Source organism: Lygodium microphyllum, chromosome 28 (genome assembly GCF_053477565.2).
Source record: "Lygodium microphyllum isolate KBCC chromosome 28, Lygodium_microphyllum_v1.1.10, whole genome shotgun sequence".
In the NCBI taxonomy this organism is placed as follows: domain Eukaryota; kingdom Viridiplantae; phylum Streptophyta; class Polypodiopsida; order Schizaeales; family Lygodiaceae; genus Lygodium; species Lygodium microphyllum.
The window spans coordinates 23055352-23068578 of NC_141162.1; the positions used below are offsets into that span (position 1 = coordinate 23055352).

The 13227-nt window shown below is 43.6% G+C and overlaps 1 protein-coding gene across 1 annotated transcript; it reads right to left on the reverse strand.

Moving 5' to 3' along the window:
- Positions 1-1758: 1758 nt before the first annotated feature.
- LOC148011246 (L-gulonolactone oxidase 5-like) lies at positions 1759-4417 on the reverse strand. The gene is made up of 2 exons (XM_087670908.1): positions 3295-4417; positions 1759-3044 (listed from the first exon to the last, which is right to left on the reverse strand). Exons 1-2 carry the CDS (start codon positions 4235-4237, stop codon positions 2029-2031), a joined length of 1959 nt encoding a protein of 652 aa, XP_087527034.1. The 5' UTR covers positions 4238-4417; the 3' UTR covers positions 1759-2028.
- Positions 4418-13227: the final 8810 nt, after the last annotated feature.

Genomic DNA, 13227 nt, shown 5'->3' on the forward strand with positions numbered 1-13227 from the left:
GAAATGCAAGTCAAAGTTGATGATATCTCCAATTCCCTAAGCAAGAGTGAGGCAATAGTAGAGATAAGTACCTTCAACTAATACAAAACCAATGAGTTTCATCTCTATTGCATTAAGAAGCAATGATTTTGATCTGAATTGTAATAGCTTTAGAGCTTCCTCAACAGGACCTTAAGGTGTTAAATCAGGAGTTCCAATCTGAGTCCTATGTGAGGATTCAACTCTCTCCAAACCATGAATATTTTCCAAGAAGAACTGATTGCATGATAGCTTTAAGTGGTACCATCATAGATGTATTGACTACTTCTCATCTCATACTTCTAAAGATATTTTGGAGCACCTTACACCACGCTTGAATGACCGCATTGTCTCAATCATGGGAAACTTAGATCAGCAATATGAGCTGTTGCACTCATACTAAGGCCGTGGACAGGAGGTACAAGTTGTCCATTACTTTGTTTACACACTAAATTGCATCCATGAATTTCACGAAAAGGAGGTTGGCCCATTGGTAATGAATGAGAGGTGTGAGGGGATTGGTGTGGGTTCAATTCCTGTCAGTCCCGCAGGTCACTTTTTGGAGAAAGGTGTTGTAGCCTTGTACATTGGGCGCACCCGAATTTTGGGACGGGGGAGATCCCCCGCCCAGAAGTGTTCGCCATCCGCAAAAGTTTGAGCCCAATGGCCTTTTGACACGTAGGGCATCGGACGCCTCTTTTTCCACCCTACATCTGCCCGTCCACAACTTGGTGTGTATCCGACCTAAGAAAGCTTGTGGAGGATCGAGATTATAATTAATTTAGTTTCTTACACTAGTTCACCAGCCAGTATACTCAGCACACATGAACATTCTAGTGGCTCTACATTCATGTTAATGGGTGTTGCACAAATGGTGCCAAGGCTTGAAGAAGATATCTGGAGTGATGGTGTAATCATGTATAGCTTGTGTAGATCTACATTTCCTCTTAGGTAGCAAGCCTACATGCATAGGTTTCTTGCTATTGAATGTGACTTGCAATAACCAAACTCATGCTGGTTTTCCTTGGTTCTTCTAGCAAAGACTGGAAGGGGCATGTAGTGTTAGCATGTTTGCAAGTTAGAGATGCGATTGGGATATTTGAATAGAAGTGCCATTAAGTACATAGCAATGCGCTGGGACTAAGTGCCAAGAAAGGCAACGTGAAACCCTTACTCATCCAAAACGTGAAAAGGAGGTTCTTGAAAAGTGGAGTGTTATACAAGATGAATGAAATAAGAAAACTAATGAGGAAGATGCAAAATTAGACCTGAAAAATGAGGCTAAGTAATATACCAAGCGAGTGATAACCCTCGGAGGTGAACAAAAGGATCTAGATTAGAATCGGCCATTAGTTATGTCAAACAAGTCTTGCAGAGCTTCTACATCAATCTCTTCATCTTCTTCAAACTAGGATTTCAATGGGCTAAATGCTTCATTTCCTTCACAACTAATGTCTAACTTCACTATTTTCATGGAGTCTACCCCCAAAAATGTAGACTAAGTATCATTGCTTATATCTTGTCCTTGCAAGAGAGAAAAGCCTATTGCTCCTCTGAAGGCCTACAACAGCAATGGTTGTAGCCAATGTTGAGCAAACGTAGGAGCATACAAAGTCTGTTGGCCCCTTGATACATGTAGGCTAACTACAATCATCCACATGCTATAGATGTAAAGTTGTTGCAAGAAGCCTCTGACCTATAAAAAGGAGATGTTGAGATGAATTTTTGTATCCCGACAACTTTTTGTCTTTCCATTTTTAATATATATTTAAGAAACAAGCACGTGCAGGATTTAGATACAAAATCACGTTAACTAAACCTTACTTCATGTGCCTCGCTAGTGTTATAATTTGTAAGTGTCGTATAATGCAAATTGATGAGCTCAATAGCCCGTGCGGCGTGACATACTGTAGTCTGCAGCAGCCTTTGGGAAGGTGGCAGGCTGCAGCTACCCTTCACGAGTGAAAAACACCAGTGAAAAAAGTTTGTCTCGCAAGCGACCTATGGGCTTTATTGGATTGGGGCGGCATGGTTGTCTTCTTCTTCGTATCTGCAGACGCGAGCTTCCTTGTACACGAGACCAGGCCGGCAGAAGAAGCCCTTAGCAGGGAGGCAGTGGGAGTCATCTCTGCACACGCACAGGCCGTCGAGGGCGCAGCCATCGCGCAAGGTCTGCACAGATTGACTAGCAGAAGAAGATGCAGATGAAAATGTCGATGATAATGATGAATCAGAGTCTCGATCCGTAGTAGTCGAGATGCCCAGCACGGCATCAGACCATTCGTTAGAGAACAGGCCCAGAGGATCCAGCCTCTGCCTCGCCGCCAAGAAGCGGCTCATGTCCCGCGTCTTGCCCGCCATACCCTCGAATGCCAGCTGCCTGTTCTTCCCCCAGTGCGGCTTCCCCCCGTACCTCCCCAGCAGCATCTGCTCCACCTCCTGCATCGCCCCCGCGTACGGCAGCGGCTCCTTCGACATCCCGATTATCATCTCCCACACTACCGCGTCCTCGCGTTCCCCCAGGTATGCCTCTGACGCCCCCAAGAAGCGCATCCAGATGCCTCCAAACTGTGCTAGCCCGCACAGCGCCTGCGGGTCCGCTTCCCGGAGCTTCTTCACCTCGGCAATCGCCTCTCCGATCCTCGATGCGGGTACTGCGATGGATATGTAATTGAAAGACAGACCCTTTACCAGAGGATTCCACACACAGGTGGAGAGCTTCTTGCTCTCTACTGGCATGTTGTACATATTGTAGTACAGATCATGCATAGCATCCGGCCCAACAACATCGTCGCTGATGAGTTCCACCATGCCGGACGACATCGCGGTCGGTACTCTTGGGGCGGCCTCCCGACCACACCCGCCGCCCGTCTGCATCAAGTTGTTGTAGCCAACGACTGGATAGCCTGTGAAAATGTTATCCCTGGAGTTGACATAGCCATCCCCTGTCTGAAAGCGGTGATTCAATATCGCTTCCCCCTGCATGCAGACCTCGCCAATCTTGTCCCTTGTGTTTGATGCTTTCCCTGGCAGAAAACAATACAAAATTGTCACAAGTGGTGAGGTAGGAACGTAGTTTTGCGGGTAGAATACGTGCCCGCCTTATTTACAACGCACAAACAAAATGAAGCTGAGTGCTATAGAAAGACTCGGTTCTGCAGAATCACTTGAAAAAACCTACTATTAATGTGTATTTAGTCTCAAAGCATGCAGAGAATCAGCAGGTGCAGTGAAGTGAAGCACTCGCCATTAAAGATCTTGGTTGTATATACTTACAGTTTGATGCCAAGTTCTCAATGACCTGGACCTCGATTTGGTCCAGAAAGGGATCTTTCATAGCTCCATCTCCCTCTTCCTCCACACTCACTCTGTCATCTAGTCGGAACAGAGTTTTCCCAGACGAAGGGTACCAGTAAGCTGTTGCGAATTCATGCTGCTTTGCAAAGTCCAGTATTTCAGACTCCAAGTTATTATCACCTCGAATATTGAATGCCACAGATCTCTTGAACATGGACTCCAACTGAAATGTGACCTGGGATATGACACCCAACACTCCAAGAGAGACCTTTGCGGCATTCAAATCTTCATCTTCGCTTGTCAAATCTTTTATTTTCACGTAACCTTCCTCTTCAGGTGCAGCTGTAATCAATCTGATCCCAATGACTCGGTCATGAGGACAACTGCCGTTCCCCCAGAAACTACTGCCATGGGATCCTGTACTTATCATTCCAGCCACAGAGACTGCATCCCAGATAGGAGTGTGAGGTAGAGTTAGGCCAAATTTGGCTATGGTATCTACGAGATCTCTCAACATCACCCCAGCATCAGCTGTCACAGTCATCTGTGTGACATTGACGATGATGCGAGAGTTGTAATCTCGTGTGCTTATGACCAGGCCATCGTCGCCACCTGGGCAGATCAACTTGAGGAAGCTATGTGCCTCCTTGCTTACCACCTTGACCTTGGTTTGGGTCTTTGCTGCATATGCAACTGCCCGGAGGAGCTCTTCCTCCGAGGTGGGATAAAAGGCCATGGCAGCTCTGCAAGGAGTACTGCTGTCAGCCCACTGGTGCTGAAAGGTGGATACCGTGCACTCGGAGGCACCGCAATGCACGGGTGGAGGCACAGGCAAGACAGTTGCAGAAGCAACAACAACAGAAGCGAGCAGGATCAGCAGTAGCTGAGATTGGAGGGGGTAAGGCTTGATGATTGTCTCCATGATGATAGGTTGATTATAAGGTATATGGATGAGGAGGATGTGTTTGATGTTTGCTGGGGGGCAGCAGTTTGAATTAAGTTCACAGCAATTTATACTGTTCTATGGTGGTGATGATGATGTTGGGTGTATCTCTTAGCAGCACTCTGTTTTGAAAAAGCCTGTTAGCAAGTGAGAAATTTGAGCGGCCGGTTTGAATTGCCGTGTCTCTGCATTACTTTACGCTGTAATTCAGCTGAGATCATCCGGACCCCACCGTTTCTCTCAGTAATTTGAGCAACTGCTACAAGTCATGTCGTCTTTGAAGCAGTCGCTGCGCATTAAGATGCGCTACTTGCATTCCAATTTCCACCTACAGGACCTCTCGAGAGTTGACTCTCGAGAGTCGAGCATCAGATAAAGCCTGCCTCACAAAATGACGTCTCTTCGTCAACCCAAGACCGAGAAAACCTAAAGGACAAAGTCTAAACGGGCAACGCGACCAAAAGGAAATCGTCCTCGTCCTTACAAAAATGAGAATGTAGCCCCGTTTATTTTTGCAAGTCCCCTAGGTTTTTTCCATTGCGTGTCGTGTTATGTTCCGTGTCGCGTTCCGTGACGTGTTAGGGTGCCCCGTGATGTGTTGAGGGGTCAAAATGCAAAAGTTAAAGGAAGGGTCTAGTGCCGCCCCGGGGCCTAGACGGGGTCCCCAGGGGGTCCCGAGCGGGTCTTTGAGGGTTGGACCATCACAGTGCCTTTCTTGTGGAAGGGCTTTTTCAAAATTTTGACTTTCGATAGACATGTACTCTAAAATTTGCATTTCTAGCTAATAGAGTAGTATTTGAGAAAAAAAAAATAACTATGGCATTTATATAAGCCATCTTGTAGGTTTTTCGTGTCCATTAATTTAGAAAAATCTAATATCGACATGATATGATGATAGAATATTTAAAACTTAGTACAACATATGAGTAATTATTTAAGAATTTAAAAAATTATAATGCTATCACCAAAAATAAAATTGCAATGCCAAGTTGAGGCTAAAGCTCAATCAATTAAGATAGTCTAGAAAGGTAACAAGATAGCTCTACAATCATCCACAGTCTCAAATGAAATAGTAATACAATCAAAGCACACTATTACTTATACTTTCTTATATCAACTCTGTTGCTACAACATTAACATTACGATGAGCTTTTAATCCATCCCATGTTGCATAGATGGCATCTCAATCAACATCTATAGGGTCCTTAGCACCATTGTATGAAAGAAACATGAGTTGATTCAAGCTCTCGAGTGACAACCCATTGCAATCATTGGACTTGATATGATTCATTTTGGAGAAACCTCTCTCACAATCAACTGTGCCTACGACAATGACCAAGCATGCATCACATAACTACCCTTCTATAGCAAGGTTTGTAAAATCATGTCCTTCTCACCACAAAACTCAAGTTCCACTCACCACGAAACTCAAGAGGATGACAACTCCTCCAATTTTTCTTGGTTATCGAGGGTGCTATTGTTGCTTGTGTATGCACATCCCGTCCAAAAAATCTTGGAAGCATAACAAAACAAAAGCAAGATTTGTTCTCAAGTTGAGGGGAGACACTCGAACAGTGGGCATATGCAGTGCTCACAAAAGACTTTTTTCCATCCAATGGAAAAAAGTAGCATGCTTAACCCTAGCTGATTTTGGAAGGGAAACAACCGTTGGGTTCACGGGTGCATGTCTAAGTTGTCATCAAAAGGCTAGCATGACCTATGAGACTTAGAAGATTATGTACATCGTGTCTGTGTAGATCCAGTGCTTGTCAACTTATACCACATGAAAATGAAAATGACTAATATGGAAGATACAATAAGGAGGCATATCAAATAAATGTCACCCTTCAATGTCCCTCATTAACCCTTGTAGCATAGAGAGCAAGATGCCTAGGTCCAAGTGTGGCCTTCCCCAAACTTGTCTTGTAAATAACAAAATTTTGGTCTTGCTGTAGTAGCTTGGGCATGGCTAAGTTGCTTAGGAGTTGGGATACTTGTTGCATCATATCTCTAAAGCTCAATCTAGTATCTATAGTTAAGGGCAAGGGAATCTAATGAGGCCTAAGAACTCCTAGTAAGCTATCACTGGTGCACAGATCGGATGTCGTAAGCACACGTAGTGAGCGTCAGAAGGTCCCCAAGAACAAAAGAACTCTACTTTTTGCACACAAATCAATATAGAAAGCATGCACGACATGAACAAGAGACCAATTGGATGCAATCTCTCCCCATGCCTTGTGTAAGCACTCCACAAAGCATGTATTTTATGTCTTAATCATCTTCAAGCTCAAATAATAGCTCAAATTACAAAATAGTACGCTTTTGTCTTTTGAGTTTGCTTTAGTGCCAAATAGAAATAAAGCTAATGCGTGGGCGCCCAAGAAGTCAGGTATACCCAATACAATGTCCAAATACAAATATCTAAATCGTGCGCCCATGCACATACAAAAATAATAAATAAATATCCAATGCCTTGATAAATAGGCACGACAAAATATAGGCACCATACCTAAGGTATGCGCCCATCAAAATATAGGTAATAACTCGAATACACACTATCGTCCAATGCTTTCCACTGCCATTACTACTATCTCTACACATCAACTGAAGCATTCACAATCATTAGTAAAATAATACAATTAAACCAACAAAAGTGAATACCTAGCAGTCTTCAGCTACATAAATAAATCAATTGGTTAGAAATCAATCCTAACCTTAATTTATCATGAGTGCGCACTCTAAAATCATAAACGTTTATTAATTTAATATGTATTTTGCTGAATCACTACAAGGATTTAAGCCTATAGCGACCGCAAGTAGCGATGAAGGTAATGGCGTCGCTATTTGCGACGCAAAAAATAGTGACGCAAATAGTGACGCCCCACAGGGAAAAAAAACAGGCCGAAACAGAGCGCGGGTTTATTTCGCATTTTTTCGTCTACTGTTTTGAGAGCGAGAACGAGAGAGAGAGAGAGACCGTCGTGAGAGAGGGAGAGAAAGAAGGCTTGCCACCACCGCCGCCGCCACCGCCATCGTTCACGAAGGAGAGGAGAAGCCTTCATCGCGAAGAGGAGCCGTCCCACAGTTGCCATATCTCATCGGTGAGTCTATTCTCTCCTTCTTTTGCTTGTTTAGGGTCTAATTCTCTTTCTATTTTGCTTGTTTAGGAGAGGAAATGAGAGAGAAAGAGAGGGAGAGGGAGAGGGAGGGAGAGAAAGAGAAAGAGAAAGAGAGGGAGAGGGAGGGGGAGGAAATGAGAAAGGGAGAGAAAGAGAAAGAGAGGGAGAGGGAGAGGGAGGGAGAGTGCATTCTCTCTCTCCCTCTCCCTTTTGCTTTTATAATTTGTGTATATATATTGAGAGAGGGAGAGGAAATGAGAGAGAAAGAGAGGGGGAGGGAGGGAGAGGAAGAGGGAGGGAGAGGGAGGAAATGGAAGAGGTTGTGGGCAAAACTCTATTCACTTTTTTGAAGTGTTCAAATCAACATTGGATACATGCATAGATCATTCTTGTGTATGCAAACTTGAGAGCTCTCTTCTCTCTCCTTGTATCCTATCTTCTTATGCTTCACATTGAGGGTGAGGGTAAGGGTGAGGGTGAGGGTGAGGGTGAGGGAGAGTGAGAGTGAGAGAGGAATTAAGTGAGGAACTTGAAGAGTGAAGCTTCTCTCCTATCTTGCATTCTTCTCTTCTTCCCCTTCTTCTTCTACAATTTGGAGGGTGAGAGGTGGAGTTGAGATGAGGTTGGGATATCCCTCTTTCTTTTCTATGCTTCCTCTCTTTGTTGGAGTACTTGAGGAATGGATGGATTGCAAAATGGAGTAGCGTAACCAATTGAGGGAGCCATGCTTGGATTGTGAGGCTGAATTGATTTGAGATGATAATTTGATTGGTTGAGTATATTAGAGTAGATAGAAATCAACAACGTTTATCAATTGCATTAGGAAAGAAATTAGTTATGTCTACTGTTATGTCCAATGATTGCTATGGAGGATTAGTTATGTCTAATGTTTATCAATTGTATTAGTAAAGAAATTAGTGATTTTTTTTTGCTTACGCCATGAAATTAGTTCTCTAGATAAAACACCCTATGGGTTGCATTCAAATTGAACTCACAATGTAACTCATCTAAATGCAACTCATTGGAGAGTGTTAGGAGCATTTAAATGGAAGGACCTCTTGAGTGAAAGCTAGTAGGAAGAGAGGGAGATATTTTCCAAATAAAACATTTAAGGAAGAAAATGAAATGAGAGAGGGAGAGGAGAGATAAAAAATGAGAGAGAGAGAGAGGAGAGAGAAAAGGAAATGAGAGAGGGCACTAAGGCTCAATACATAACCTAGAAGCATATAAATACCACTGACAACACTATGAAAGATATAAGTACTAGATCCAAGACAAAACATCAAACCATCCTACGATAGGGGTACTGCATCCAATGAGTATCAAGAGAGCATGTACATATCATAATGAGTCCTATTGTCTCACTATAATATATCTAACAAATGGCTCATGTATCATCCAATGATAAGAGGCATGAAGTGTCTTAAATTAATGCTTGATGTGCCCCATTTCCAACCACCACATCTCTAGTCAGTCTATCATCGTCCTTCAGTGACCATAGCATTTCATTGTCTGGTTCCACCGTCGGTAGCCATTGTGAAATATGCACTAGCGCCTCAGAGACCGACCAACCTTTGGACATACTACCTTTTGGCTGAGCTCGTTGTCGCACAAAGCCTTTGAGGGTTTTCATGAAGCGCTCCAAGAAGAACATCCATCGCATATGGACAGGTTTAGTAATCTCCACTTCATCTACAAGATGCACAAGAAGGTGGATTTGTATCGTGAGCATGCTGATGGGTAGGTATTTCTCAAAGAGACAGACCGTCTCCACTGCTCCCTACCTCGCGGATTTAATAGAGGACGTCTTAATCTCCTTTTTGTGAGATCCATTGCACCAAAGTCGACAACCTGTAAATGGCCCCACGTATTTCTGGAGTAAGACATCCTGCGATCGCGATCGGTAGTACAAACTGCCACAAATGAGAAAGCATTATGAATAATGGCTACATTCCAAATAGCAAAATGCCCACGCTAATTACAATCCATTCGTAGTACAGACTTGACATATCTTATGCCAGTCATGGGATTTTAGCCCTGATAATTAGTTGTCTTTAGAAAATGCGGACTTGAGAGAATGCATCATACCCATCAGAGTGCGGATAGACTTGATTACTTGCTTCACAATGCACTCTTCTTTAGTTGACAAAACCCAAGGAGTGCAAAGAAGCTGCATACGACCATCAGCACTCAACTACGGCCAAAGCGTCTCCATCTTACCTATCTCCTTCAAATCCATTCGTGCCCCTATAGTGTCTCTCTTTCCTATGATGTGTTCCCATAATAAGCTGCCCACATTTTTAAAAATATGCATGAGATCGAACAAGTGGGTCCAATATGGCAACTCGTAGAAAATTGAGAACCGCCGCATTCCATTTGGATGTGATTCTGCGTGGACCATTTTCAGCTCGTACTAGCTTGCGGCATTCATACATGTTGGAGGTCGTCCAAGGAAACGTTCCCTGAGTTCATGATCCTCTGGCAAGAAAGAAACGTGTCCTTCATATACCATCTTCTTCATGGTTCGTGACCTTCGGGAGTCTAATTGTGACCCGCACAATGGACATGCATGATAACCTAAGGTAACCAGACCTGTTCCAACACCACGACCTAGTGAAAGCATGCTTGAACAAGATAAAATATAGATATTACAAGCGAGAACGGAGGCCTGCTCACCTGAGCACTCTTCGAATCTCTAAAAGTCATGCATAGTCCACATGAGAATGGCTCGAATATTGGCTGACCACAACGACCATCGTGCCTGCTCATATCTTGCACGGTGACCCCCTCCTCCCACAAAATCTTAAGCTCATCGACTAATGGACGAAGATACACATCCATATTTTTGACTTTATAGCGGCCGGGGATGAGCAAGCTAAGGATGAGATGTCCTTTCTTCGTAGAAATCCATGGAGGGATATTGTAGTTGACAAGGACTATAGGCCACACACTGTAAGAAGTTGAGCGCAGAGACCGAATGGGTTCACACCAGCCATTGCAAGACCGATCCGAGGATTCCTTGGCTCTCTGGCAAAGCCTGGGAAGTTAAAGTCAATGTGGCTTCATGCGCGTGAATCCACTAATATTCGTTGAACTCCATCCGTGGACCTATTCTGCACATGCCACGTTGTCAAGCTCGCCATGCCGAACGTATGAAATATATGGTTTATGCAGGGGATAACCACAAAGTGTCTGAGAACTTTTTGAGGGATGGTTTGCCCTTGCAAGTCCTGTCGATACATGTGAGCACCACACTTTGGACAGGTCTCCATAGTCTCGTATTCTCCTCGAAACAGTATGCAATCATTGATACATGCATGGATGTTATTGTAGTCCATGCCAAGCTTCCGTAAAACATGTCGTGCATCATCACGAGACTCAGGCATGGTATTTGCAGGTTGTAATATATGATATTTCACTAACCTGAAAAAAATCATAAAACACCTTGAAAAAACACAAATGTTTGTAATAATAGTGCCGAAAAAAAAAATCAATGAAACGTATGTACAACGTACCTAAACAACTCGGTCACACTTATATCGCTCCACCCGTATTTTTCTTACACACTTAAGAGTGCAAGCAGTGTCTTCAGCGGAGATACTCGGCACCCATCATATAATGGTATGGATGCCTCCTCTCTAAGCGGATCAGAAGTCTCGACATCCATGGGAATCAATGCATCGATCATTGCCTCCATCTCAGGCTCCAAGCTTGTAGGTAGGTCTGGAAGGTTGCCTGTCTCCTCTAGCATTGACAGTATAGATTCGCCTTGCGAGTGGTGGATTGGCTCCTGCACTCCATCCATCACACGCCCACATACTCTTCTAATTGGCCGCAAAGGGTGCACTCCCCCTTGGGACGAGACAATATCACCTTCCTGGATAGAAAATTTGCCAGCGAGACCCAATCTTATTGTATATGGTATTCAATTAGCTTGCGAGTACAATGCATGATTGATATTAACTTCAAATTACCGTTTGCTGAAAATCTGCAATCGCCTGATCAATGATCTCAGATTGAAACTCGTCAAATCGTCGTATGTGTTCTATAGACAATCGGCGTTTTCGTCTAATTGCCATCTTGCATTGAGAGCAAGGACATGGGATACGATGATTAAGATATACCTCGCGATCTTGAACAACAGGACCTTCTTCGTTTTTCATTTTGTCTATGTTACAACAAATAATTTGTTTTTGTTATCATTCTTTTCTTTTTTTTTATTGTTATCCTCTCCTTCCATCTCTCTCTTTTTCTATGACCTAGCATATAGTATCATAGAACACTAGTATTTAGTATCTAGTACTCAGTACCTAGCACATAATATTTCGTTTTCTCTCTTCCTCTCCCTCTCTCATTTCCTCTCCCTCCCTTGCCCTCACCCTCTCTTTCTCTCTTTCCCTATTAGGTTTAATGATATTTCTCTTTTTCTCTCTCCTCTCTCTCTCATTTCCTTTTCTCTCTCCTCTCCCTCTCTCATTTCCTCTCCCTCCCTCGCCCTCACCCTCTCTTTCTCTCTTTTCCTATTAGGTTTAATAGTTTTTCTCTATTTTTCTCTCTCCTCTCTCTCTCTCTCTCATTTTTCCTCTCTCCTCTCCCTCTCTCATTTCGTTTTCTCTCTTCCTCTCCCTCTCTCATTTCCTCTCCCTCCCTCACCCTCACCCTCTCTTTCTCTCTTTCCCTATTAGGTTTAATGATATTTCTTTTTTTCTCTCTCCTCTCTCTCTCATTTCTTTTTCTCTCTCTTCTCCCTCTCATTCCTCCCTTTCTCTCTCTCTTTTTCTCTCTCCTGTCTCTCTCATTCCTCTCCCTCCCTTGCCCTCTCTCATTTCTTTTTCTCTCTCCTCTCTCTCTCTCATTTCCTTTTTCTCTCTCCTCTCCCTCTCTCATTTCCTCTCCCTCCCTCGCCCTCACCCTCTCTTTCACTCTTTCCCTATTAGGTTTAATGGTTTTTCTCTCTTTTTCTCTCTCCTCTCTCTCTCTCATTTTGTTCTCTCTCCTCTCCCTCTCTCTCATTTTTTTCTCTCTCCTCTCCCTCTCTCATTTTGTTTTCTCTCTTTCTCTCCTCTCTCATTTCCTCTCCCTCCCTCGCCCTCACCCTCTCTTTCTATCTCTCTTTCCCTATTAGGTTTAGTGATTTTTCTCTCTCCTCTCTCTCTCTCTCATTTTTTTTCTCTCTTCTCTCCCTCTCTCATTTACCTTTCTCTCTTTCTCTCCCTCTCTCATTTCCTGTCCCTTCCTCACCCTGACCCTCTCTCTTTTTCTATTTCTCTATTAGATTTAATAATTTTTTCTCTTTTTCTCTCTCCTCTCCCTCTCTCATTTTTTTTCTCTCTCCTCTCTCTGTCTCATTTCTCTTTCTTTCTTTCTCTCCCTCTCTCATTTCCTCTCCCTCCCTCACCCTGACTCTCTCTTTCTCTATTTTTTCATTAGGTTTAATGATATTTCTCTCTTTTTCTCTCTCCTCTCTCTCTCATTTATTTTCCTCTCTCCTCTCCCTCTCTCATTTCCTTTTCTCTCTTCCTCTCCCTCCCTCGTCCTCACCTTCACCCACACCCTCTCTTTCTCTATTTGCCTATTATGTTTAACATCTTATCTCTTTTTCTCTATCCTCTCATTCTCTCTTTTTTTCTCTCCGCTCCCTCTCTCATTTCCTTTTGCTCTCTTCCTCTCCTTTTCTCATTTCTTCTCCCTCCCTCTCCTCTCATTTCCCTATTATGTTTTCATCTCTCCCCTCTCTCCCTCTCCCTCTCTCATTCCCTCTCCCTCTCCCCCTCCCTCTCTCATTTCCTCTCCCCCTCCCTCTCCCTCTCTTTAATTTCCCTCTCTTTCTCCCTCTCCCTCTCCCTCATT